The sequence below is a fragment of the Barbus barbus genome, assembly GCF_936440315.1.
Source record: "Barbus barbus genome assembly, chromosome: 35".
In the NCBI taxonomy this organism is placed as follows: Eukaryota; Metazoa; Chordata; class Actinopteri; order Cypriniformes; family Cyprinidae; genus Barbus; species Barbus barbus.
The window spans coordinates 21,382,745-21,409,209 of NC_136763.1; the positions used below are offsets into that span (position 1 = coordinate 21,382,745).

The window sequence follows — 26,465 nt, forward strand, 5'->3', positions numbered from 1 at the left end:
CCCACCCCAATTTTCCATTTTTTTCCAGAGCTGATATTCATGTTTCACTTTCCCTTGGAATGAATTTCCACTTTCGGTTGCTAATTTTATGGATTTATACTAGATTGAAATGAACTGCATTATGGCTGTAAAACAACTTTAGACAGACCCATGAGAAGGCAAATAAGAAATGGATATTCCTTAATGGTTTATTCATGAAGTTTTTAATTTAACTTTTTTTTTATTCTTATATTACCATTACCAATTAAAGTAGATAAGTCTCAAACTATTGCATCTGTTTTTATGCTAATATGGAGAGTGTCTCTTCAGTACGTTATTGTGGTGGCAACATCATGTTTATCTTGATTGAAAGTGCCGCCCACTGTGCCGATGTCAAGCCAATCTACAAAGTTGCAGGACGCCAATCTCAAAAAGTTTGCAGAGTTGTCAACGCAGGACGGCATGTATAATATCATCATCATCTCGCAAACCACACCGCACAAACTTAGTCATCTACAAATCATTTGACTTTTAAATTTAATCTAGCCCTGTGCTCCAATTTAGCAGTGTACACGATTACACAGCAAATTAAAAATCCTGTCCGCATAGGGGTCGTCCTTCATAAATAGCCGAGACTGATTAAGTGGTTATCAGGGGTGGTCCAGCGCTGTGCTGGCGTTCCCCAGGTGAGGGATGTGGCAGATAAGTGTCAGAAGCGGCTTTCATTTCCGCCCAACTCTAGGCTCTATCAAGCCTGCTGAAGGATCACACATATGCACACATTTCTCTGTCCTCCTCTCCTACTTTGTGCACATGTACCTCTAGCTTTGCTCCAAATGCTAGTAAGCGGTCTACACATCATTTTGAGTCATCACTTTCATTTTTTACAGTTCTTTTGTTGTTATTTTAGTCATAGATTTTTTTTAGTACAGGGATCAAGTCTCACTATTAGTTGCTTATTAGCATGCCTGTCATTAACATATTGGCTGTTTATTAGTACTTAAAGCACATATTCTGCATGACCAAATTTTACATCCTTAATCCTGCCCAGTACCTAAACTTAACAACTTCCTTACTAACTAGTTTATTGAGGCAAAAGTCATAGTTAATGGTTTGTTAATAGTAAGAATTGGATTTTATAATAGTTTTTTATTTTTAAATAAAATATTCTTTAGCTCTATATATATCTGTATATCCTACCACATGATATGAAAAATTCTAAAGCCACTTAATGAGGTGCTCCTAATCTCAGCTTGTTACCTGTATAAAAGACACCTGTTCACAGAAGCAATCAATCAATCAGATTCCAAACTCTCCACCATGGCCAAGACCATAGAGCTGTCCAAGGATGTCTGGGACAAGACCATCGCCAAGCAGCTTGGTGAGAAGTTGACAACAGTTGGTGCGATTATTCGCAAATGGAAGAATCACAAAATAACTGTCAATCTCCCTCGGACTGGGGCTCCATGAAAGATCTTACCTCGTGGAGTTTCATGAGAACAGTGAGAAATCAACCCAGAACTACACGGGAGGATCTTGTCAATGATCTCAAGGCAGCTGGGACCATAGTCACCAAGAAAACAATTAGTAACACACTACGCCGTGCAAGGACTGAAATCCTGCAGCGGCCGCAAGGTCCCTCTGCTCAGGAAAGCACATGTACAGGCCTGTCTGAACTTTGCTAATGAACAGAGGAGATTCAGAGGAGAACTGGGTGAAAGTGTTGTGGTCAGATGAGACCAAAATCCAGCTCTTTGGCATCAACTCAACTCGCCGTGTTTGGAGGAGGAGGAGTGCTGCCTATGACCCCAAGAATACCATCCCCACCGTCAAACATGGAGGTGCAAACATTATACTTTGGGGGTGCTTTTCTGCTAAGGGGACAGGACAACTACACCACATCAAAGGGACGATGGACAGGGCCATGTGCCGTCAGGGCTAGGGCATTGAAGCCAACCAGGGCATTGAAAATGGGTCGTGGATGGGTATTCCAGCATGACAATGACCCAAAACACACGGCCAAGGCAACAAAGGAGTGGCTCAAGAAGAAGCACATTAAGGTCCTGGAGTGGCCTAGCCAGTCTCCATAACTTAATCCCATACAAAATCTGTGGAGGTAGCTGAAGGTTTGAGTTGCCAAACATCAGCCTCGAAACCTTAATATGACTTGGAGAGGATCTGCAAAGAGGAGTGGGACAAAATCCCTCCTGAGATGTGTGCAAACCTGGTGGCCAACTACAAGAAACGTCTGACCTCTGTGATTGCCAACAAGGGTTTTGCCACCAAAAGGGTTTTTTATTTCACTCATTAAAATGCAACTCAATTCATAACTTTTTTTCTGGATTTTTTTTTTGTTATTCTGTCTCACTGTTAAAATAAACCTACCATTAAAATTCTAGATTGATAATTTCTTTGTAAGTGGGCAAACGTACAAAGTCATCAGGCGATCAATTATTTTTTTCCCCCCACTGTATGCAAGCTTGAATTTGTGCATGTGTTCAACTGCAATTACATTATTTGTAGACAAAGATAATATTTTTTGCACCAACTAACAAACCAAACTCTGAGGTCAGACTGATTCAGTTTCGCTTAATGAATGCAAAACTATTTATTCTTATTGAATGGTTTCATGATTTTCATAGTGGAAAAAAGTGACTATTTTTTTTCTCTACTCTTCAGTGATGTTATTACTGCTTAATAGAATTGATTCATACAAGGATGTGCACATTCCTAGTTATATTAAACAAATTTGCCATCATACAGAACAATCATTTTGTTCTTTTTCCGCCTTTCCATCTTTTTTCCCCATCCCTTTCAATTTACTGACTTGCATAGATGCATAAATTTGTAGATGGAACTTGGGTTTGAATAATAGATGAGCTGAAGTGGTTTATTTAAATCAGAGGTTGAGATCCCTTGATGAGAAGAGCATTTCTGTAGCGAACGTTAATGGATTTTTACCGTGCATACATATTTCACCCACTTACCCACAAAAAGAAATGTATTTCATTCTAAAAGGGAGTCATGGCAACCCTGCTGTCTGTTAATTTCACTGATATTCAAAATTTATCAAGCATACATTTAATTATACATCCCATCATGTCAGACTTCAATGCTTGGCTTTGGCCACACCAGGCAAGCATCAAATGTGGCTGAAGTTTGTTATAAAATATGTCATACGGTAATATTCATATAACTAAGAGAAGCTTGTCTGGGTATGAGATGAATAATAAATGTATTATAAAGTCAGCATGTAGTCTCTGGTGAAACAGTGTTCCAAAGCACCATTAGCCAGTGCAATGTGAAATTACTAAGGTTGTCAGCCTATTAAAAAAATAATAATAATTGAAATAATTAGATGATATGTCAGTTGAATTAATGGCATAAATCAATATTTGCTGGAAAAAATAAAATAACTTAGGAAAATGTTGTGACTTTTTATAGCAGACAAAGTCATTGGATATACATTTTATATATAAATATATTGTTTGTCTGTATTTCTAAATCATTGAACAAATGCACATCACTGACCTACAGCCCACAGCCAATCAATTTTATAATATATTTTGTCAATCATCCCAAGATTGTATTCCTGCTTTGGCCATTGCTTCATATCTTGATGTTCTTCAGTGTCGTTTTGTCATCAAAGCTGCGGTTTTTATGACACTGAATCATTTTAAAAGTAGTTTACCATGACCAAATTTCAAAACTGACATTTCTTGTTTCAGTATTATTAAAGTCATCCACGTGATTGTGTGTAGTATTCAAATCAAATCAAGTCAAATCACTTTTATTGTCACATTCAAGGCCTTCTGAAGGTTTGTGGGAAGTATATTCCAATATTCAGCGGAGTTTGGCCGAATAAATAATATTTCCGAGTGAACGCTATACATAGAGCCTACACAATATACCAAATGTTATTGGGAAGCTTTGTTGGAGTGGAGATTGTGTAAAAAGCCTCCACAACTATCATTATATCAAGCTCAAGGGAGTTGTGCTTCACCTTTATATCTAACTTTTGGCTTTCTGCATTCTTTTGGTGTCTTTTACTCTATTATTGCAGTCTCTTGCTTCAGGATAAACAGGCTTCTACTTCGCAGATCTAGCTGTGAGTTTCACTGACTCCTGTTCCTAACGGGAGGAACCGAAGGGTCGGGCGGCCGTAAATGTGCCTGTGCTTTTGAAATCATTATCTGGTTGAAATATGGATCGCTTGAGGCTCACGAGACTTGGCGTCACATGCTCTTAGACGAGGATGACAGTGATCCAGAGGGAAGGATATGATCTTGCACCATTAACGCTGTTTTTTTTCCACCTGGGACAACACGCAGTAAAACATGGCCTGCACCACAGGGACCTACAGCGGTTTGATTGCTCGCTGAGTGCTTTGATCAGCACGTTTTCCCTGGTGGTTTTTGTCCTTTTCCTCATGGCGAAAGAACCTTATGGCAAAGTTATTTCTCAAAAGCAATTAAATTATTTTAGATTCACTAATTAGAGAAAAGTTGTCACTTCCTTTTAATTAAGGTGGTGTAACATCATTACTCTGCAAGTCTCTTTCTGTAGTTTGGTTCATGTAATGTATTGGAAGCATACTTTTGACATTGGCAAGCTATTTTAGTCTTATAATGATAGGGTATTCCAGTTAATATTTAAAGAGGAAAATATGGGGCAGGACTTTTATTTCAAATTGGAAATGAATTAAATGGTGAAAAGCAGGCATTGTGTATCAGAATACCAGTAAACTTGGCTAAAACAATACCTAAATAGCAAAGACAAATTCCGGTCACACTTTATTTTAAGGTCAAATTCTCACTATTAACAAACCACTAACAATGACTTTTGCCTCAGTAAACTCGTAGTTTGCTGCTTATTAGTAGTTAGTAAGGTAGTTGTTAAGTTTTGAAAAAAAAATCCTATATATTGGACAGGATTAGGAATGTAGAATATGGTCATGCAGAATATGCACTTAATAAGTACTAATACACAGTCAGTATGTTAATAATAGCTATGCTAATAAGCAATAGTGAGATTTTGCCCCTATACTAAAGTGTTACCCAAATGTATTTTACTATGTTCAAATAAATAGGCCTATCCATTTATTTAACAGGTTGATTATGCAGTTTATTCTTTTTCTTACAAGTAATGTCCCAGCATCTCCAGGACATCTTGGAGCTTCATCTGGGGAAGAAAAAAACAAACTTATTATCTAATTATTGTGTTCAAACATCTGATAACAGCAGAATATAATACTCTGTGGTCATACATGAATGACATATGTTCACGCTGAGCAGTAAAATGTATTCAGTGGTAGTATCACTCCTTTTGCACTCGCATGTTATTTCACTGAAACTAAAAAAATGTTTCACACTCGGGCCCCAAGCAACAACAGGAAATATGACTGCTTTGGTATTACTCGTCTTGACTGAAATTACAATTTTGAATTTTGTTCTCTTTTTTTTTTTTTCTACTGCGGTAGAATTGTCTATTTCGTTCATGTCAACAGGTAAGTGATACCTATATAATGTTAAACTATAAATCTACAACGGTAATTTGTGTAGCTTAAATTTAATAAATAAATACAGGAAACTCAAATATCTTGCATACTAGCAAAATAGCTAACAAACTAGCAATAGCACTGATATGTGTGCTAAAATACATAGAGACCATCACTGTCCCATCATTGTTTTTCAGGACCATATCACTATTAACTAGTTGCATATTAGCATGCCTATTATTAACATATTGGCTGTTTATTAGTACTTATAAAGCACATCTGCATGACCATATTCTACATCCCTAATCCTACCCAATACCTAAACTTAACAACTACGTCTTAAAAATAAAGGCTCCAAAAAAGTGTTTTTGCAGTAATGCCATAGAAGAACCATTTTTGGTTCACCAAAGAACCTTTCAGTGAACAGTTCTTAAATGAACAATTTTGAAGAACATTCTAAATATAATTTTCAACTTTAAAGAACCTTTTCTGTATTTGAAAGGTTCCATGGATGCTCAAGGTTCTGGAACCACCAATGCCAAAAAAAAAAAAAAAAACCCACTTAAATACTTTCTTATTTGTACATTTACTTACTTCAAATACTCAGACTCTTCAGTGTCCAGTGTTTGTTACACTCACAGCTCTTTTTATTCTTGACATTTTTCATTGTGTGGCCGTTTACAGAACTCCTCTGAATAGAAGATGTGTAGCGTACATAGAAATTGGACATATGAAGTCACGTATTTGCTTCTCATGAACATTTACAAGCCGGTCTTTTATCCTTGTGATTGCCAGAGCCTTTTCCAGACTGTATAGAGGTGTATCTCAATGGGACTAAATAACTGTGCAGTGCCACATCTTTTCTTTGTGTCAAAACTCGAAAGCGCTCGGGAAGTATCCATTAAAGAAATGACAGTGCAATAAAAATATAGTGTTGTCATAGGGGATACAAACTCTGTAAAAAAGTTATCTGAGTACACTCTGTGGTTTTAAGTTAGTGCTTTCAACATATAAGTGAAATATAGCAGTTCAAAAACATTTCATTGCGGTGATATTTACACTTTGTTCTCGCAAAACGAAACAAATATGAATGCAAATAGATCGACTTAGGTTGCAGGTTCAAAGAGCTGCTGGGAAGATGAATTGGAAATGAGATGTTGTTGGTTTTTGTAATACACGGAAACTGATAGTCCCCGATTTCTCCTCACGCAGTTGCAGACCAGGTGGCCAACGACACAATACACAAAGAACATTTTGTCATGCCTCTCAACTGTCATCAATAACAAACACAAACATTGTCCCAGCAGGCTATTACCTTCCGACTTCAAAAGCAAAATCGGCGGGGAATGTTTTTCCGTGTAGTCAGGTATAGACAGTGCCGTAATCTTACTGTGCCGCTCTGCTTTTCTAACAAAGCTTTTAAGAACAAACAGCTTCAGTGGCGGTCTCATACCTGGAGGCTTGCCTTCAGGGACCTGCTAAACACAGCTCAAGGTCTCGCCTCACCTCATCTGCCTAACAGTCTAATAATCTTATCTCCTCTTTCTTCTATGGCTTTATGTGTTCATCGCCCCAGTGCTTATAATTAGTATGGAAAACACAATAGCTTTGTTCCATGCGCTCCTAGTGAGCTACTTTGCTCTGTGTTGCCTACATTTGGAGCTGCCAGGCAGTTTCAGTAACCACAAATTAATCATGGTTTTGCTACACTAACCATAGTTTAACAATGGTGTTTGCAGTAAAACTGTGGTTGTACAAATGGTAATCAATGCACAAAAAGCATTTTCATCAAAGCAAGTCATTTTACTTTCATTAATACATAAACAATGCCTTGACGTGTGGCTAAGTATGGTGACCAATACTCAGAATTTGCATTTAACCCATCCAAGTGCACACTCAGCCGGAGCAGTGGGCAGCCATATATGCTGCCGGGGAGCAGTTGGGGGTTCGATGCCTTGCTCAAGGGTCTTACCTCAGTCGTGGGATTGAGGGTGGAGTGAGCGCTGGATATTCACTCCCCCCACCAACAATCCCTGCCGGATCTGAGACTGAAACCCACGACCTTTGGGTTACAATCTGACTCTCTATCCATTAGGCTGCCCCAGAATATAGTATAATACCAAGGGGTCAGGTGTCTATTTAAATCTTATTATTTATTAGTTATTCAGTTTTACCTTGTTTATTCTCAGCTCAATGCGTTTGTGGTTTACTTTGCATGTTTTAAGTTAACAGTGCAACGACAACACAGCAATGCACAAAACAGGAAAAAAAATCTACCTGAAATAAAACAAACTGAAATAACATCAAATAAATAAACCAAACTCATTTTATTTCAGCTACATGCAAAGGCAACATTTATTGTTGTAACTTATTTTAACTTGTACTAAAAATAATATCTTGTTAAGAATTATATTAAAAAAATAGTAATAAAAACTATATAATCAATACTAAAATTACAAAAACTCGCAACAAAATCACTAAAAATTGTACTAAAAGTAAAATGAAAAGAAAATATAAAACAAATATAAAAAATATGAAACACAAAACACAAATATTGGATAGATCCATCCATCAAAAACCATATGAATCACCATTCAAAAAAAAATGTATATAATAATAAAAACTAAAATAAATAAATACATACAGCCTTGTTGAGCACAAGAGACTTCTTTCAAAAACATAAAAAAACAATCACAATTATTCCAAACTGTTTGTATGAATTAAAGTTCACAATACATAAACGCTTAATATTAAATATGTGACCTCATAAAATGCTTATAACCTTGCTTTTTAAATGCTGTCTACCTAGACCAGAGCTAGTTTTGGCTAGTTTCTGGTTTTGTCCAGAGAGCTAATATATGCAGCACAACCCGACAAAGTAACAAAGACTGACAGTAATGCATATGTTCCTCTGGTTTGCTGTCCATTACGTGTCTGTACAGCTCTGATGTTTGGAACGTTTAGAGTGTTCTGACTGACCCTTTCTGTGGGCCGCGGAGGAAGGCCTTCTCTGAGCATTAGAGATGTGACAGTCGAGTCTTAATGCTTTGACATCCCTCTGTCTCAGTGGTCCCTTCTTGTACGTCCCCTTTTAACCCCATGATTCATACACACTGCCAAGCTGCTCTTGTGGTGAGTGCTGCTATTCAGAGGAGAGAGTGTGAGAGTGCTCTGATTTCATCTCATGGCTGCACTCCTTGGAAGCATTTACCACAGTTTATCGATTTAGGCGCACATCAACCCCCCCACCTCCTTCTTGTTTAATCATATCAGATTTTTAAGATAGCTCCAGATTGATGGTATTGATTGAGTCAGACAAAACTGTCAATTCCTGTCAGTGGGCTTATTTTTTGAGGCGTAATGTTTTTATGGAGCGCTTGTTGAGAATTTAAACGAACATGGCACAATCGATGTGTTTTTGAGAGCACAAGTGTTAAAAAATCTGAGAATCTTTAATCAGATCGCATGTAATTTCTCAGTTTACGCCAGTCAAATCAAGTCAACATCAAGTCAAAATGGACTCTATTTACTCTCTTAATGCATGATCTCATGCTGCATAGACACTGAAATATACTGTTGTTCAATAGTATGGAGTACGTTTTTTTGAAGTCTGAAGTCACCAAGACTGCATACAGTAAAATACTACTACTAATAATAATATTAATATATTTTATACGACGACAATGATTCCGCCCACGGCGATGATTGTGCCGCCGTCGCCTAAAGAGAGTATGGCAAACCCGCAGTCTGAGAGTATGACAAGCCTGCCGGCAAAGAGTATGTCAGGCCCACCAGCACTGGTTCCAGCGCTCCTGGATATGGCACTACCGCTGGAGTTTGCTGCGCCCATTCTAACCCCAGAATCTCCCTCGTCTCCGCTGGTCCCGTCCAGCCCTCCTTCGCCTCAGCTGGTCCCGTCCAGCCCTTCGTCTCCTGATTTCCCCAAGTCGGCCAGCTCCACTCCTTGCAAGTGCCCTCCAGTGCCTGCTCCTCGTAAGTGCCCTCCTGTGTCTCCGCTGGTCCCGTCCTCTAATTTGTTTTTAGAGAATTTATTTATATATTTATGTATTTTTTATTTGTTTGTTTGTTTTTTCTTGTTTAAAGCATAAAAAAAACTTCTTTTTCCTGAAGAAGTCTTATGCTATAAGTATATGGTCTAAGAACCATTCTAAATAGAATTTTGATAATTATTTCATAATTGTCATACATGCATGACGTCATAATTGATTTTGAAAAAAGCTAAATGTTGCACTGCAAGAATATGATTTAAATATTAATTAACAGAGAAAGAAAGAAAGAAAGAAAGCCTAATGTTGATGTTTTTAAGTTAAATAAATAAATCATGTTGTGCTTCAACTTATGCTTCAATCAATCAATCAGTATATTTTCTCTAAAACAATTATATATAAAAAAAGAATAAACAGAAAATAAATTTTAGAATAATTTTCCTAAACAGTTTAGTTTTTTTTTCTATTTCTATTTATTTATATGTATTTTTTTTATTTATTATTATTTTTAATTTGGACAACTACACACTTGCACAGTCTTTTAAAATGGATCTAAAAACATGTTCTTTCAAAGACAAAGCCTATGCTTCAACAAATTTAGCAGTTCTATGCAATTCTATTCATATTTAGCTGTTTTTGGGGGCCAAGTGGGTTTGAATTCAGCTTGCGCCACTTTTCCAATGTCATTTCTCCCTCTTCACGGCATCATTCCATGTCCTTTCGATCACGATCCTTATAAATAAAAATAGTAAAACGGACAAAAATAAAAGTGTATTCAGGCAGGACTTCCAGTAAAGTCTCAGAGGAGGGGTTTACAATAGAAACACCCGGGGTGTGTTACTTGATGAAAGGTTCTGCGCTAGACGCTCCGCTGGAACGCCAGCTGTAAATTCGCACCATATTTAAAGAGCTCATGTCAGGTTTATGGAGCAAATATGAAGTCATGCGCACATAATTTCAACCATTGGCCGTCTGTTTATTCATCCTTCAGGTGTGCGTTTGGGTGAGTGATATCCTTTGCTATATATCACGGCGTGGAAATATCTCTCTTGAATATTTCATCACAAGACCCTCACTTTAGGCAGCATTATTGCAGGCTAGCCGTGATTGTTTTAGGAAGACAATAAATCACCTTCTAATTGTCTGCTTGCTTTCCACCTTGCATGGAAAATGTTGCGAGTGTATGCTCTTTCCAAACACAAACGCAATCATAAGACAAATGCCACCTTGATGGATCATTCATTGTACGAGCATTTATTTATTTCATATTTTAAGTGCTGGCAGAGTGAAATGAGATCAGTCAGTCAAGAGAGCCGCTCTCCTGGAGAAATGAAAGGACGTGGATCCGTGCCCTTGCACAAACACGCGAGCGTCCTCTTTTGAATCTTTCAAATGGAAAGCAGATGCTTTTAAATGCCTTACAAACAACTGAATCTGTCAAAAGGAGATGCATGATTTTCCCTCGGCCCCGCCGTTCCTTCTGTACATCTCCAGATGATATATGATCCAGGCTGGATGTTAAAACGGTTCGACGTTTTGTTCCTGCCACACAGCCGGGGATGCTAAAGCATGGCTTTGTTCCTCTGAAAGGAGCGTGATGGGTTGTGGAGATCTGTTTTCTCTGCGTCTTCCGTATTGTCTTGGCGCGGCTGTCGGTTTATCAGCGTTAACTGGCCCACTGATGCCAGTCTTCATCATGCCAGCACCCGCTACTTCACTGCCACTCAGCGTGCTGATGGGAATTCAAGTTTAGAGCCTGCTGTGAAGTCTAAACTAAAGATGGTGTGAGGTGTTGACAGCAACAAACAAAAAAAGCACATTTAACAGCATCAGCTAGAACAGCCTCGTATACTATATCATTAGCTCTTTAAGTTGATTCAGTTACAACTTATTAAATCAATCGTCCTCAACCAGGGAGTCGGGGCCCACTAGGGGTCCTCAACAAACTTCCAGGGGGGCCTCAACAATTTTTATTTTATTTAAAATAAATTCAAACAAGCATTAATATAACAATTTGAAAATCAAGTTGTTTCTTATTTTAATTCATCAACTCTACAGCTTGTAGGTGTGATTTCTCGAGCTGGGCATTTTATAATGAATATACATTATTACAGTTATGCTAAGTTCTAAAATGCTTTATTGGGTAGAAATTATATGATTATTTTTAAAAATCCCTGAACCACACTTAAGAAAACTGTAAAGCAGAGAAGATCTAATGAACACAGCATTGTATTTATTTATTTATTATTATTATTATTATTATAATACTGTTATAGTATTTCTTAGGGCCAGTTATACTAAACAGGGCAAATTAGCGCGAGAGTCGTCTTTTATTTCCTGAAGCAAATTAGAAATAACATGGCTTGGCAAACGATATTTTCATGTTCTTCTTGGATTCCAAATAAATTACGTGTGGAAAAAAATCCTCTCACTTCTACCTCGCGCTCTCTGATCTCCGCGGTGCCTCCTCCTAGCAACAATAATTTCAGCCATTTCAAGTGCAAAATAGTTTAAGACATGCTTTTTTGGGGCGTTAAATAGTTGTGCAAATACCTGTAATGTGTTGCATGATTCATTTGAATACTCGGTAACACTTTATTTTAGGGTCTCTTAATTAGTTGCTTATTAGAATGCATATTAATAGAATATTAGCCATTTATTAGTACTAATTACACACATAATGCCTTATTCTACATCCCTAATTCTACCCAATACCTAAACTTAGCAACTACCTTACTAACTATTAATAAGCAGCCAATTAGGACTTTATTGAGGGAAAAGTCATAGTTAATAGTGAATAAGTGTTCCCTATTCTAAAGTGTTACCGAATACTCTCCTCCCATAAAGTTTGCGTCTGAAAGGGGAACTCCTAGAAATGCATATTCAGTAAGGTCAGGCGCAAAAAAAAAAAAAAAAACGTCCATGCCTTTTCAGCGCTAATTCTCCACTGCGCGTCTTTAGTAAAACCTCACAATACTATTTTAACACCAAAGAGTCTCTGTTACCAAACTGCTACGTGAAGCAACAGTTTCATGACTGTCAGTTTTATTGATATGATATACTATAATAGATTTAGGTATTAATTTCCCCATCATTTATGACCAGTCACTTGGGATCCTCCTGCTGTCATGAACATTTTTGTTTCTATAAACAGTCTGTAATAATTTCACGTTGGTACTGCTAACAATTCTCCTTAGCCTTCAGTACTGTTGAGATTAGTCATTTTCTGTCATCCCATTGATATCTTTTCCTAATTATTGCTTTTCCTTCATCCTGCTTGTCACAGGAAAACGGCTTGTGTTCATATTAAACTCTCCCTTGGGTTGGTGGCGTCCATTTCAAGGTGTCACATGTGAAGTCTTTCTCCCATGATACGCTCCCGTTCCTGCCTATTTGCCTTGCTAATCAAGTGTGAAGGATGATCCTGCAGGCCGCAGAGAGACCGTCTGTCACAGCGTAATAGGACAGACACATGGATGAACCTGTGTGTGAATACTGCCATTAACCTGAAGGTGCAGCAAGGTGTGTAGAGCGATGATGAGCACGTTCATGGATCAGAGCCTCAAAAAATCCACCTTGGAATTGGGATGCTGCATTTTCAGGCGAGCGGAGATACCTACCCCGGGGTATTAGCCTACCTACTCTCTGACGGCTGAACGCTAGTGAGCTTTTGTCACTTGCTTTTCTAATAATCTCTGTATATGCAGATGTGTCCCATATGTGCTCTCACAAATCATAATGTTTTATTTGATAGTAAAAGTTTTCTGTAACCTTGCACGCCCCTGTTCCCTCGCGAAGTGGTGTATTGGGAGATCTTTTCTGACAGAGAATGATGGTTGCTTTTGGATTAGCTTTCAGAATGGGAAAGGATTTGCTTTGCAAAGGCCATTTTGTTTCTAGTTACAGAAACCATAGTTTTGACTGTTAGCATAAAGTCTTTGCAATCTAGTGTGGTTTCTCAAATGCTATATGGGCTAACATGCACTGATATCTTGTTTACTTTATTGTCAGCGGCTTCAAACCAAATGATATTTTGATCACAATACTGGGCAAATCAAGTGACTACCCTGCGAAAGATCCATCTTTAACCCATCTAACCTGGATCTTTAGATTTCCAGAGTGGTTAGGCTGCTTTTAAGGACAGTTTCCAGTTGGTCATGCTAGGAAACCAGGTAAGGTTAATATTATACTGATTAAACCAGTTAATGTTATACTTATTAAAACCAGCAAACCAGTTTAGGCTCCTCACACTGATGGAAATCAATGTTAGTCTGTAAGTTCCTTCACATCCAGACAGCCAATCAGATTGGAACCAGCAGATTTTACCTTCTTAAATACTGGACATATCAAGTTCCAACCCATAATAATAATTCACCCAGACATTTAGTCATCATTTACTCACCATCATGACTTTTTCAGACATGAAGGGTGAGTTCCGCTGAATGTGAAAGCTGCTGTTTTGAAATTCATGCAATGCAATTAAATTTGAATGTCAGCTAACGCCAAACACCATTGTTTCAGAAATAAGAGATCACACTGTATTTTATGTATTAATTTTTTTTTTTTTTAAGAAATATCAGCTTGCATTTAGGTATATTCCTTATAAAAAGCAAACGAATGGCTGCTGAAGGCTTGGAATGTAGAGTTATTAGAGTAGTGATTGACTGACAAATCGCCATGTTTTTCTGTTTGGTCGATAGTTGATTTTTATTTTGACAGTCCTCAGATTACAGTAGACTTATTAGATCAATGCACTGTTACAACATTTACTTAATTTTTCATGTTTTGACAAATTACTTTATTTGAGAAAAGGACTATAATAAGAATTCAACAAGCTACTATCGAAAGTATAAATATGCTTGTTTTACAGGTTATCAAGATTTAAGGTCTTTGCACACTGAGTCTGAAATTCGTGTCCAACATTTGTGCACGTAAAAAAATAAATACAACCTTACATCTGCTTTCTAAACTTTCATCAGTCATAAAAAAAGAGATCAGGTTCGATTTTCAGCATTTTCGCATTCGTAGCAATAATAATAATAAAGTAAAAAAAAAAAAAATTTGCTAAGAAGAAAGTAAATCCTAGAGGTGCCTCCAACATCATTTACATTTTTGGGTGAACTAAATAATGTAGACACAGGCAGCCATTGTTGTGAAATAAACCCTATCAAGGGATTTCTCATCAGGGTCCTGATCATCATCCTGATTTTTTTTCGAATAATGACATACTGACTTAGCGTTTGTCAAATGTTCACATTTTTGATCTCCTTAAGTTATTGCAAAAACACACTCTCCAATGCACAGTGGGAGTAGACAGACAATTTCCTCCCAATTTCAGGAAAACATAAAATTTTCAATACTGTAATCAAAACTATGAAACAAATTTCCTGTTTGTCGTCCCCCCTAAGTTAAAATGCGAGCTACGCTCCTGCCAGAACATAAACCGCCTCTCTCTTTTGCCTGGCATGCTGTTTAATTGCCTGTTTCTTTTTGATAGGTATAATTACTGTTTGTGTGCTTGTGTTTGCATCTGTATGGCGCGAATGGCACATAAAATATAATGACCACACCAGGCTTTTGAATTAGTCTAAGCTTATATTAAAACATTTAGATGATTGATGCCATAAAAGTTAGGAGCTTGTGATTGCAGGGATTCTTACTGCAATTAAAAAGCCATTTGTCTGCAATGACTGTTTTTGCAATGAGGACAACACAAAATGATGGTAGGTATATTAAAGAGTCAGTCTGGTTGATAAATAGAAGAGCGACATCCTGTCTCGCCTTCTTTTTTTATTTCTGGGCATCTTTGAAATTCTGAAAAGATGCTTTGCTAAAAAAAAGCCCTTTGCCAGCAGTTCTGTCACTCTAGCGGGCGGCTGGTGAGTTTTGGCCAGCTTAGGAGGCCTGTTATAAGGCAGACAGGCTGGATTGGTAGCTGTGTGTGAGATCTCTTTGTTCTGACAGTCCTGTATTTAGGGTGTGGAGCGAATAAAGGCAGTTTGATTCATTTTTCCCCTGCTGGGTTCATCACAGGATAAAAGACTGTCTGTATTGTTCAGTCATGTCCTGCTTTTTTGTGTGTCCAAACTAGCCATATTAAGTGTCAAAACTTGAGCTGGAAGGGAAAAGGAAAGCAAAAAAGGGAGAAAATAGTCCTGTCTTACCTTATACACCTTCACATCCTTTATTTTTAAGCTTATTTTTAAACAAATTCTAGACACGCTATGCCATAAGGACAGATGAACACTGCATGCAAAGTCAAAGGCCACGGAGTCCCTCTGTTAATTGTCTCATCAGCGCCGATGGGTAACGCTGCGCTGAAATGATAAGGTGGGGACTTCCTGCGTTCCATCTTGGTCACATTTAGCACTGTATTGACTTCCTGACCCGCTCTTCAGCACACATTACTGGATCCTGAGCCCAGAGTCCTACTCTATCAGAGAGGTCACGTTCCCTGCGCTAAGTGCTAATTGTTGCATTAAATTTCACCCTGTTGGCTGCCATGGCTACTTCCATGTTCATTTCCTGCTAGCCGTTTAGCTCCCGAATGTGATTTCGAGGACTAATTGGGGATTTGCGATCCACTGGTGTTTCTAGTGGTGTCTACATGTATTTATTTACTTGCCTTCCTCTTTATGTGGTAATTGCTTGATCACATTACCCAGCTGCTCAGAGCTGTGATTCTTTTGTAGATGTGTCAGCTTTTCAGTAGTATAAGGTTCAAGGGCAAATGTTTGAAAGGACGCATTAGCAAAGGACTGTAAACGTGCAAAGACAAAGAGATGAAAGCAGTCAAATAACTGCCATTGATCTGATATTGAGTGAGTGAAGTGACATAATTCCAAGTATGGTGACCCATACTCGGAATTCGTGCTCTGCATTTAACCCATCCAACGTGCACACACACAGCAGTGAACACACACACCGTGAACACACACCCGGAGCAGTGGGCAGCCATTTATGCTGCGGCGCCCGGGGAGCAGTTGGGGGGTCGGTGCTTTGCTCAAGGGCACCTCAGTTGTGGTATTGAGGGTGGAGAGAGCGCTGGAGATTCACTCCCCCCACCTACAATCCCTACCGGCCTGAGACTCGAACCCCCAACCTTTGGATTACGAGTCCTACTCTCTAACCATTAGGCCACAACTTCCCCTAGCATTCCATTGCCATGCATTTGTGGGAGATCATGAGAGAGCAGTCAAACTACAGTTAAAAAACTGCTTTTCATGGTGTAGGTGAGAAATTAAAATTTGTTATTATATGAACATTTCTGACATTAACAATAGCACTGTTACTGTTGTGCAACTTAAGCGATTGAGGTGTTTTGTTGTTGGATGTCATAATGAATACAGCAGTCATCATTAACTCCCAACATCTGAGCCGCTGAAGACGCAGAGGATTAACATTACTTTTGTTTTGAATCATCCATGTTCATGCGAATCATCCAGCTTCATCTACAGAAGAAGTGAGTATAGGGCTTTTATGAATCTTTGCAAATCGCCTTTCCTAATAACTCGTCACACCACGGAAGAGAGGGGTGGGGCGAGCAGAGCTCATTAGCATTTAAAGCAACATGGAATATAATGGCTTGAAGAAAACAGAACTGATTTTGACAGGGTAAAGAATGTGTTTTTTACACTACCGTTGAGAAATTTGAACCAAAGTATGTTATAGACTTTTCAGTAAGACCCTAAAGAATCATATCAACTTGTGGAAAATGGGCATCCGATGACCCCTTTAAATTAACTTTAATTGAGGCATCTGTATTAGGGCTGTCAGTTTAACGTGTTAACTTTAATTAATTAGTTAATTGGCCCTGCCCCTAGACCTGTACGTCAGCTTACATTTCTTACTGATTTCTGATGACAAATATGATCGCTCAGCTTCGGTAAATTTTTGTGAAGCGCTCCTGTTAAAGACGGCAGAAAGCGCATCATGTTTGTTTTCTTTGTTTTATAAAAGAACTACCTTTTGATGGTATTGTGAGTGCACACAAATACAAGTAGACCCTTTACAGGTCCGAATGATGTATTACTCTTACCTTATCCAAAAAAAAAAAAAAGACGTAGGCTATTTTAATTTGTTTCCACTGAAAACAATGCAAGTGTTTGCGCTGGTGTCTCCATGTCCTGCAGAGCGCGCTGCGCACATTATTATTATAGCGCAGGTTTAACGTTTAAACATTGTTATATACTTGAACTGTTTTAGTATATCTATAGATTTTATTTTAGGCAAGTCGTGATGATATGAGAAGGCTAAATTGATAAAACATAGGCTATGATCAGCTCATGCCGCTGGCCGCTTGGTCGTTACTTTTAAAAAAAAAACTTATAGGCTATTTAACGAACAAAAATGCTCCAAACGTTTTTCTAAATTAACTTAATAAAAAAACGAAACGAAATATAATAATTTTGCCATTACACACAAAACTGAACTATTTTAATAGCCGAAACAGTAGTATAAACTATTTTAGGAGAAGGGGGGAAAAAAAGACAGGCTCGGGTCGGACTCGGGCCAGTAATTTTGATAAGCTGTCGGACGTGGGCCGGGCTAGGTCCTAAATTTGAGGCCCGTGCAGGGCTCTAGCAGTTATGCCCTGAAATTCAAGATATTGGGCCAAAAAATGCACCTCTATGAGTTTTTGCCATTTATATTACATAAGACATGAGCAGTGAGAGCAATATCACACGAGTGTTGTTTTTGTCATGAATAGCACAAGGGCATATGTAATGTCATCTGTGAGCAACATAGCGGTGTTTGGTTTCTGAATGAATCCTCGCTCAAAGGCTCCTCCGAGAGAGCCGTTCACTTAATTCCTGAAGGAATCAGGTGTTTGAATGAATCAAATGAATGAATGACTCAAATATATTTACCACCACCTACTGGCAGGTTTAGTATCTTCTTTAAAGTCATTTAAACAAACAAGCAAACAAATAAACAAACAAACATTTAAAGGGCTAGTTCACATTCAAAAAAAAAAATAATAAAAAAAAAAAATAATCTGTCATCATTCACTCACCCTCATGCCATTTCAAATCCGAATGACTTACTTTCTTTTGCACAGGATACAAGATGGTATTTTGAAGACTGTTGGTAACAACACTGTTCTGATTACCAGTGAAAAAAAAAAATCAAAAACAAACTGCAGCTCGATTCTGAGATTTTCCAAATGCATCGTGATTATCTAGTCGATTCTGATCTTAGCTTTAAACAGCAATGCATGCTTTAGAAACAGGTGGTTTCCTGTGCGAACAATCTAAGATGGTCCGAAACATGGACAAGTATACGCTACTTTGGGCTTTAGGTGTATCAAAATGTCCGTCTTTGTGAATTTTGACTTGAACAAAGTCAGTTTCAGTTTTAAGTGAACAAAAACGGTTAGGAAAGTAATTGAATGTCAGTGTATTAGATCTGTGCATTCGGTCTTAAAGTGATAGCAGCCTAATAAACCTGCTGCTGTCTCTCTCCTTTAATGGTAATCAAAATTTTTACTTGACTGAACAACTTTAGTTATTTTAATAAGAAGTAATGTACATTTAATTAATGCGGTAAAGACTATGCAGTGTTTTATTTTTTTAATTTAAGTACTTTATTCAGTTTCTGTATGGTAGAGTTTGCCTCCTGGCAAATAAATATAATAATAATAATAATAAAATCAAGAGCCGGATCATGTAAACTGTTAAGACTGGCTACAGTAATATCAATGTCAGGTAAGATTACTCACCTTCATTTCTGCACATTATTACATAATGTTTTAATTAGCCTACATATGTACATTTACGAAAACTAAACAGTTGCAGTTGTTGCAGCTGATGTTATAGTTTGACTATACGCAATGCACGCATACAGAGCATGTGATATCTGCAGTACCCAGATGCACAAAACACACCCTCCCACCTCTGTAATAAACACAGAGGTGTTAGTCCCGTCCAAATTGGTACATGTAATCACAAACATCGGGTTATAAGACCTGTAACTCGTAAATTAGTCCCGTCCGAATAGTTCTAAAGACCCTACATACAGTATACCACCAAAATGACAGTCTGTAAAAATGACCAGACCTCAGCTCAGCAATACTGGTTCCTCAAAGAAACAGTAAACATATCATGCCAAACAGCCATCTTGCATGCCAACTTCTTTCCTATTCCTCCTCTTCCTTCATCTTCTTTGTTGAAGCAAATGCTATTTTTTTCATCCCTAGTGATGTGTACATGTTGCCCACACTGGGGTGAAATACACCAGTTAATATGGCATCTGATTGCATTCCAGCAAGCTTTACATGAAAGCTGAGCATCTTGTGTGCCTTTCACAGAGACTCCTGGGATGAATTCAGCTCTAATGTGACCATTATGCTGTAAGCGACCTAATGTACTCATGTCGTGTAGTCCTTCAAACAGTATGATGAATTTCTGTCTGGCTGTAAGAATGAATATGAATGTCAGAATGTATTTGAGTTTTGATTTAAGGTATAATGTACATATTTTTATGAGTATATAACTTGCAGACACCATGCTGAGATACTGTATGAATGTATGAAAAAAAAGTGTATAATAACTCATTCTGCATCCATTTAGTGGATGCAGTGGATGGTCATTCGTCAGTTCATTCGTTCGTTCATTCATTCATTTACTGCAGCATCATATCAGCATGGGTAATATCCCTCCTAAGTTTTTTTTCAACTCTGAACCTAAATTTCAGTAGCTTACAGTGTTCATGAAATTGTTTTGTAAGGATATCTCACTGTTTGTGGAGAATCAAATGGCTATTGATCTCATGACCTGAGAGAGAGAGAGGGAAGATGTTTTTCAGTCTTTGCAACTCTACTGTAAGAGTCTACTTTAACGAAGTGTCAGAGATGCCTGCTGGCGTTATGTTGCATCATTCACCTTTTATTTTGAGAGCACGCCCTTACTGTTGTCAAAGAAAGTCTTCCTGCTGGAGATACACTATATAGAAAGTATTTGGATACCTGACCATTAGACCAACAGGGACATTGAATCATAAACACAAAGTTACTAAAATGGAGCTTGACCCCCTATGCAGCTATAATGGCCTTCACTCTTCTGGGGCAGCTTTTCACAGGATTGACGCAACCCATAAGCTGAAACTTTACAGAAAAAAACAACAAAAAACGAACAAATAAAATAAAAAATAAATATCAGGTTCTGAATGTATTAGATATGAAAGAAAGCATGCACAGAGCGCTCTTTTTATCACTCTTTTTGTCACTCATTTCAGTTTATTGCAATCTCACAAAGTTATTTTATAGTCAATGACGTTCTCTACATTGCACAAAGAATCTTTTATTTACATCATTTCTACACTTCGTTATAATGACAGGATTCACAAGCTTGCGTAACGAACGAAAACTCCAGCACTTTGAACGGCAAGTGGATTCTAACTTAAACAACTCTGATTGGCCATTGCGTTTAATAAATCAACAGACATGTCTGTGATTGGCCACATTGTTCAATGTTGCAAAAGCATGTTTTAAATAAGAAACCTTTGGAGTTGGCACAATGAAGTCAGGGAGATTATGTTCTCCTGGCATCCACCAAACCTTGACTCGCCCATCAGACTAGAGAAGATCAAATTTTTAATTCCACAGAACATGTTTCTGCGGCTCCAGAGTCCAGTAGCATCATGCTTTACACACTCCATCAGATGCTTGGCGTTGTCTTTGTTGAAGTAAGGTTCGCATGCAGCTGCTCGGCCATGGAAACCCTTGGAATCAAGGAATCAAGCTCTCGCCATACAGCTTTTTGCCAGTGGAAGTTTGGAAGTCTTTAGCTAATCAGATCAGTGGAGCGTTGGCAATGCTCTAGTTTTACGCACCAACTTTGATGACCCTGTTCTCTAAATGCTTCCAATTTCCAATAATCCCACTTACAGTTGATTGTGGAATATCTAACAGGGATGAAGTTTCAAGAAACTGACTTGTGGCATCCAATAAAAGATCACATTACAATTCACAGGGCTTTTCTGAATGATCTATCTGTCTGTCTGTCTGTGTATACAGTATATAGATAGATAGATAATGTACCTCATGATGTGTATCTTTTATTTTTTATTGTTTTATTGTGAAGTCATTTGATTTGGAGTGATTTGTTATGAAGTACGAAGGACAGGAAGAATAGAATCGAAGCGTTTGGCAAGAAGAAAACCGCAATCAAGAAATGAGACGTGAGATATGAGATGTTATGAATCTTTTTTAATAAAAGCTGTTTGGAGTCAAGCAGGGCAGTTGTGAAGGAGGACTCTTCTCTCTGAGCTTTCTCTTTTGAGTGCTGATGAGAATCATTCATCCATTTCCAATTCAAATTGGGCCAATCTCTCCCACATCAGAACCATTGATATTCCAATAATTTGTCTGGCACGGAGGGACTGCTCTATTTTGCTTGTGTAGAAGGATGTGGGTTTGTGTGTGGGTTTACATCAGTGTGTATGTGTGCTGTAGAATCTCATGTTATTAGTATTCAGGGCAGGGACAGAAAAATTCAGGGTCCACAGCTTCTTTCTTCATTCATGTGTTCAGCTTGTCCCTGTTTTGTTCCTGTGGTTATTATAGAGTTTTTTCATTTGTCTAGATTGAGTTAGGTGATATTGGCCACTCTGTAATGTTTGTCATCATCTCTGGAGTGGTAAGAGATTTGTTCTACTCTAATTCTGCAATACCTTTCCATTGTATAACTACAGAAATCACTTTGTCTCAAAGGAATGTTCTGTCTTGTAAATACAACTTAACTGTTGTACAACTTACTGTAAATGCAACTTTAAGTAATATTCCAGATTCCAAAACAAGTTAAGCCAAGCTATAGATTTACAGTCTTGGCACACACTGTATAAAAGGTCACAACTTTCAAAACTTTCAAAAAATAATACAAATTATAAAATAAAAAAAAATTGAACACAATGTACTTATCCCTCACAGACTCAAAATTTAAATGGCACTACCCTAAGTACGGTCTACAGGTCTAATTGTTGGAGTGTTTTTTTTTGTTTTTTTTATTAATTATTATTTATTTATTTATATATGTTTTATCCTGTTCATGGTTTTAGCAATGGCACTGTCATGACATAACTACACTTAGAAAACATTACTAAGCAAATTTTCTCACTAAAATCATATTAGCATGCATATTGCTTATAACTTGTGGCTACAACTTGGGGGAAGTCGTGGCCTAATGGTTAGAGAGTCGGACTCGTAATACAAAGGTTGTGGGTTCGAGTCTCCGGCCGGCAGGGATTGTAGGTGGGGGGAGTGAATGTCCAGCGCTCTCTCCACCCTCAATACCACGACTGAGGTGCCCTTGAGCAAGGCACCGAACCCCCAACTGCTCCCCGGGCGCCGCAGCATGGCTGCCCACTGCTCCGGGTGTGTGTTCACGGTGTGTGTGTGTGTGTGTGTGTGCGTGTGTGCATTTGTTCACTACTCACTGCTGTGTGTGTGCACTTGGATGGGTTAAACGCAGAGCACCAATTTCGAGTATGGGTCACCATATTGACAATACGTCACGACTATATTTTTGAAAGAGTGACATATATATATATATAACTTTTTTTTTTTTTTTTTAATGAAACTGTGTATTTTCCTCGTTTTAAATGTTTTTCCCTTGACAAGCTCATCCTACAGATGTTCTAGTTTGTCCTCTTCGCGTCGTTGAGAGATTCCGAGACCTTCGTCCTGATGAGGTGGCAGATCTGTTCATGACCACACAGAGAATAGCTGATGTGATTGAGAAACAGTTTCAGGCGTCCTCCCTAACCATCGCCATTCAGGTATACAAGTTTATACAGCTTACACAAGTCCATTGTGTTATGGTGATCTAGTCTTTCCCGATGTAAGTAAGTAAGAAGTAACTAAGTAGTAAGTAAGCAAGTAAGTAAATAAATAAATATATAAATAATTGCATTAGAAACAAAATATTAAACCAAGTGGCGTGTACATTTATGTATATATTTAATTGTTGGTTTGTTTAACTTTGCTGTAAAAGACAGATCACAATTTTTGTAGCTTTCTGTCATTGTAATATTTCAAGTTGAACAATGACAATCAGTGGACTTGAGAAACTTAAGTTTACTTGATTATCTGTACTTTTTAGAAAATAAAATGTTTTAAAACGTGAGTATCAAATATGATACATAAAGTTCTGAAGGAATGTTTATTTGTTCATCTCTCAATCATCATTGCATTGCAATGCATTATGTTTTAAAACTACAACTTCAGCTTTGATCATAAGCTGTTAAATATCATTTTACTGGCATATTACTGGGAAACATAGACTGACAACTTTTATATTTTATGTCTGATAAAATATGATAATATAAAAAGTGATTTACATTACAAGACATTATCTTGATTTGTGTCTATATAAATGTCAAATTGCATATTTTTGTTCAGTTTGGCCTTCTAAATAAATCTTCGAGTATGAAGTCTATATTTTCACAGCATCATACTATATGAGCCTTAAAGCCTGATGCATCAAATATGATACTCAACAACAAAAAAAAAACAGATTTGTAAACTGACTATGATTTAATATGTTAGGTTTTACTCCTTAAAATAAATGGCTCTTGGTTTATAAATAAACTCAGTTTCTTTACCGCTCAGTATGTGGCTTTGTAACAGATATAGTTTGTATGCTAATTTCAAACGGTTACCAATTTCAAAACACAGACCAACAAACGAAAATTATTTAATTTATCAGTCAAAAGAGAATAATCAATATCATTTGCTGCAGGAGTTGATATGAGATTAAATTTACTTGCTTTCATGAAATAGTGAACGGCTGTTCTACAGATAAAACTCTCTTTCTGAAAAGATGATGTATCTGAGGTGTTTAATTTTCATGTGGAAATGAAAAATGAGAATACTACATAAATATCTAAACTTTTTATATTTTATTTGGACTTGTGTAAGACCTGAAAAATAATTGGGATATTACTTTTTTTTTTTTTTTTTTGGCATGTGTGTGTGTGTGTGTGTGTGTGTGAGGTTGGAAGGGGGTCATTGCTAATTTAATTTTACATATAATCTTCTTTAATTGTACATTATATATTATAGTACAACATTCTATAATAATAAAATCGATATAATTGCTAAATTCTACAGTTATATAATTAGTGTTATTATTTAACTCATCATTAACTATTATAATTATAAATCTCAGCTATTTTTTCAACTTTATTCGCATAATTTGTATAGTTCTGAAAGATCTTTAATCCTAACAATTAAACATATTTGAATTTAAAACATAATTCAAGTGTCTCTTGGCTCAAAAGCATTAAAAAAGAAGAGGTACTTTGACACACACATGGTCACGTTAAAGTGCAGCGATTCATTTGAAATTAAAATGCTACTGAATTATTGACAGAGGTATTCCTGAATTCCCAACTAATTATCTGCTTCTGTTCCCAATAGGACGGACCTGAGGCAGGACAGACGGTGAAGGTAGGGTCTTAATAAGCGCTCCCTCTAAATTTATCATGAGGCTTCTGTGACACTTATCTTGTATTAAATAATAATTGTATTTCATTTACAGTTCTAAACCCATTGAGCATGTCAATTATGCATGTGTCTGGTTTAAAATGCTTTGTCCATATCTTGTGGACATTGTGACGGCTGACTGCACGTTCTGAAAGGTCTTCGGTTTCTGACTTTGCCTAAAGCTGTGCTTGCGGCCACTAGTGAAGTGTGGAGATCGCATCTGAATTTCCTTCCTCCAGAGTGTGCTTTCGAATGGGCTTTCTTCATACCTGTGAGAAAGTGCAGCAGACTGTACATTTGCTGGAATGCTTAATTGAGGACCGGAGTTATTCTTTATGTAGTTTTTTGTTAATACTTTGAATCAGATTTATATTTAATTTAATGTAATGTATTGTTCTAATTTTAGGTAAAGTTGTAGTCACTCTATTGTGTATTTTGGTCATTTTTATAGAAACTATATCTATAAAGAACTACATATATATATATATATATATATATATATATATATATATATATATATATATATATATATATATATATATATATATATATATATATATATATATATATATATAATAATTTATTTATTTTTTCTTAAGTTTTAGTTTTAAATCTTTTAATATTTTACTTGAACTCAAACTAAACACACATGAGAAATGTAGCTGAAATAAACATTAATAAGTTTTTTTTTTTTCACTTAATGCTTTAGTTGTAGATTTCGTTCATTTAGTTCTAGATAACTATAAACCCTGTATGTATGCATTATTAAATATAAAATATTCTCTATATATATCCCATCTACTAATTATCAATTTTATCTACAATTTCATGGTTTTTGAGATGGTTTTCAGAGGAAAATATTTTATATTATGTCTTATTTTACATGTAACATTAACTCCAACCTCCAAATTGGTCTTTATGTTCAATATAACGTTACAGTGTTTTCAACTCACTCACTTCCATCTGACATTTTTTTGAATGAAATATTCAATGAAAAAAAACAAGTACGATGTACATTTTTGTAGGGCTGAAAGAGTCTGAACAAAATGTAACACTCTGATGGCAAACAATATTACAAAGACAATCTTTTTTCACAATTAATAATGCACACTGACTCATGCACAGTAACTCCAGGGATGTTTATGAAAAACAAAACAAATGACAACAACCTTTTGCCTGTCCCCATACAGCCCGAGCAGCTGAGCTGGTGATTTTGAGTGATTTTTGTGGCCTTTCCACATTTGCTGTACTACTTTGTGGGCATTATCTAATTGAATCCATCAGTTACATTGTCTTTCATGTGTGAAGTCATATTTAATTGCTTGTGGTAAGGCGTATTAATTATGCATGTATAGCAGCTTCCGCGAGAGCAGTCTGGCTGTGGCCTGAGGTGTGGAGCTGTATTAAAATGGCAGTAGTGTTAATTATGTTAATTGCGGTGGGACTGGACTGAATTCCAATGCCTCTTGACAGAATTCCAATGTTTCTCGTTGGATTC

At 37.1% G+C, this 26,465-nt stretch overlaps 1 protein-coding gene across 2 annotated transcripts in view; it reads left to right on the forward strand.

The window, feature by feature from the left end:
• Window positions 1-26,465, forward strand: part of fhit (fragile histidine triad diadenosine triphosphatase) — a 328,845-nt gene that overhangs the window by 234,153 nt on the left and 68,227 nt on the right. For both annotated transcript variants that reach the window (XM_079393098.1, XM_079393097.1), the window contains 2 exons: window positions 23,114-23,259; window positions 24,902-24,931. In XM_079393098.1, the coding sequence (XP_079249224.1) occupies window positions 23,114-23,259; window positions 24,902-24,931 (176 nt within the window). The remainder of the gene's footprint in view (window positions 1-23,113; window positions 23,260-24,901; window positions 24,932-26,465) is intronic.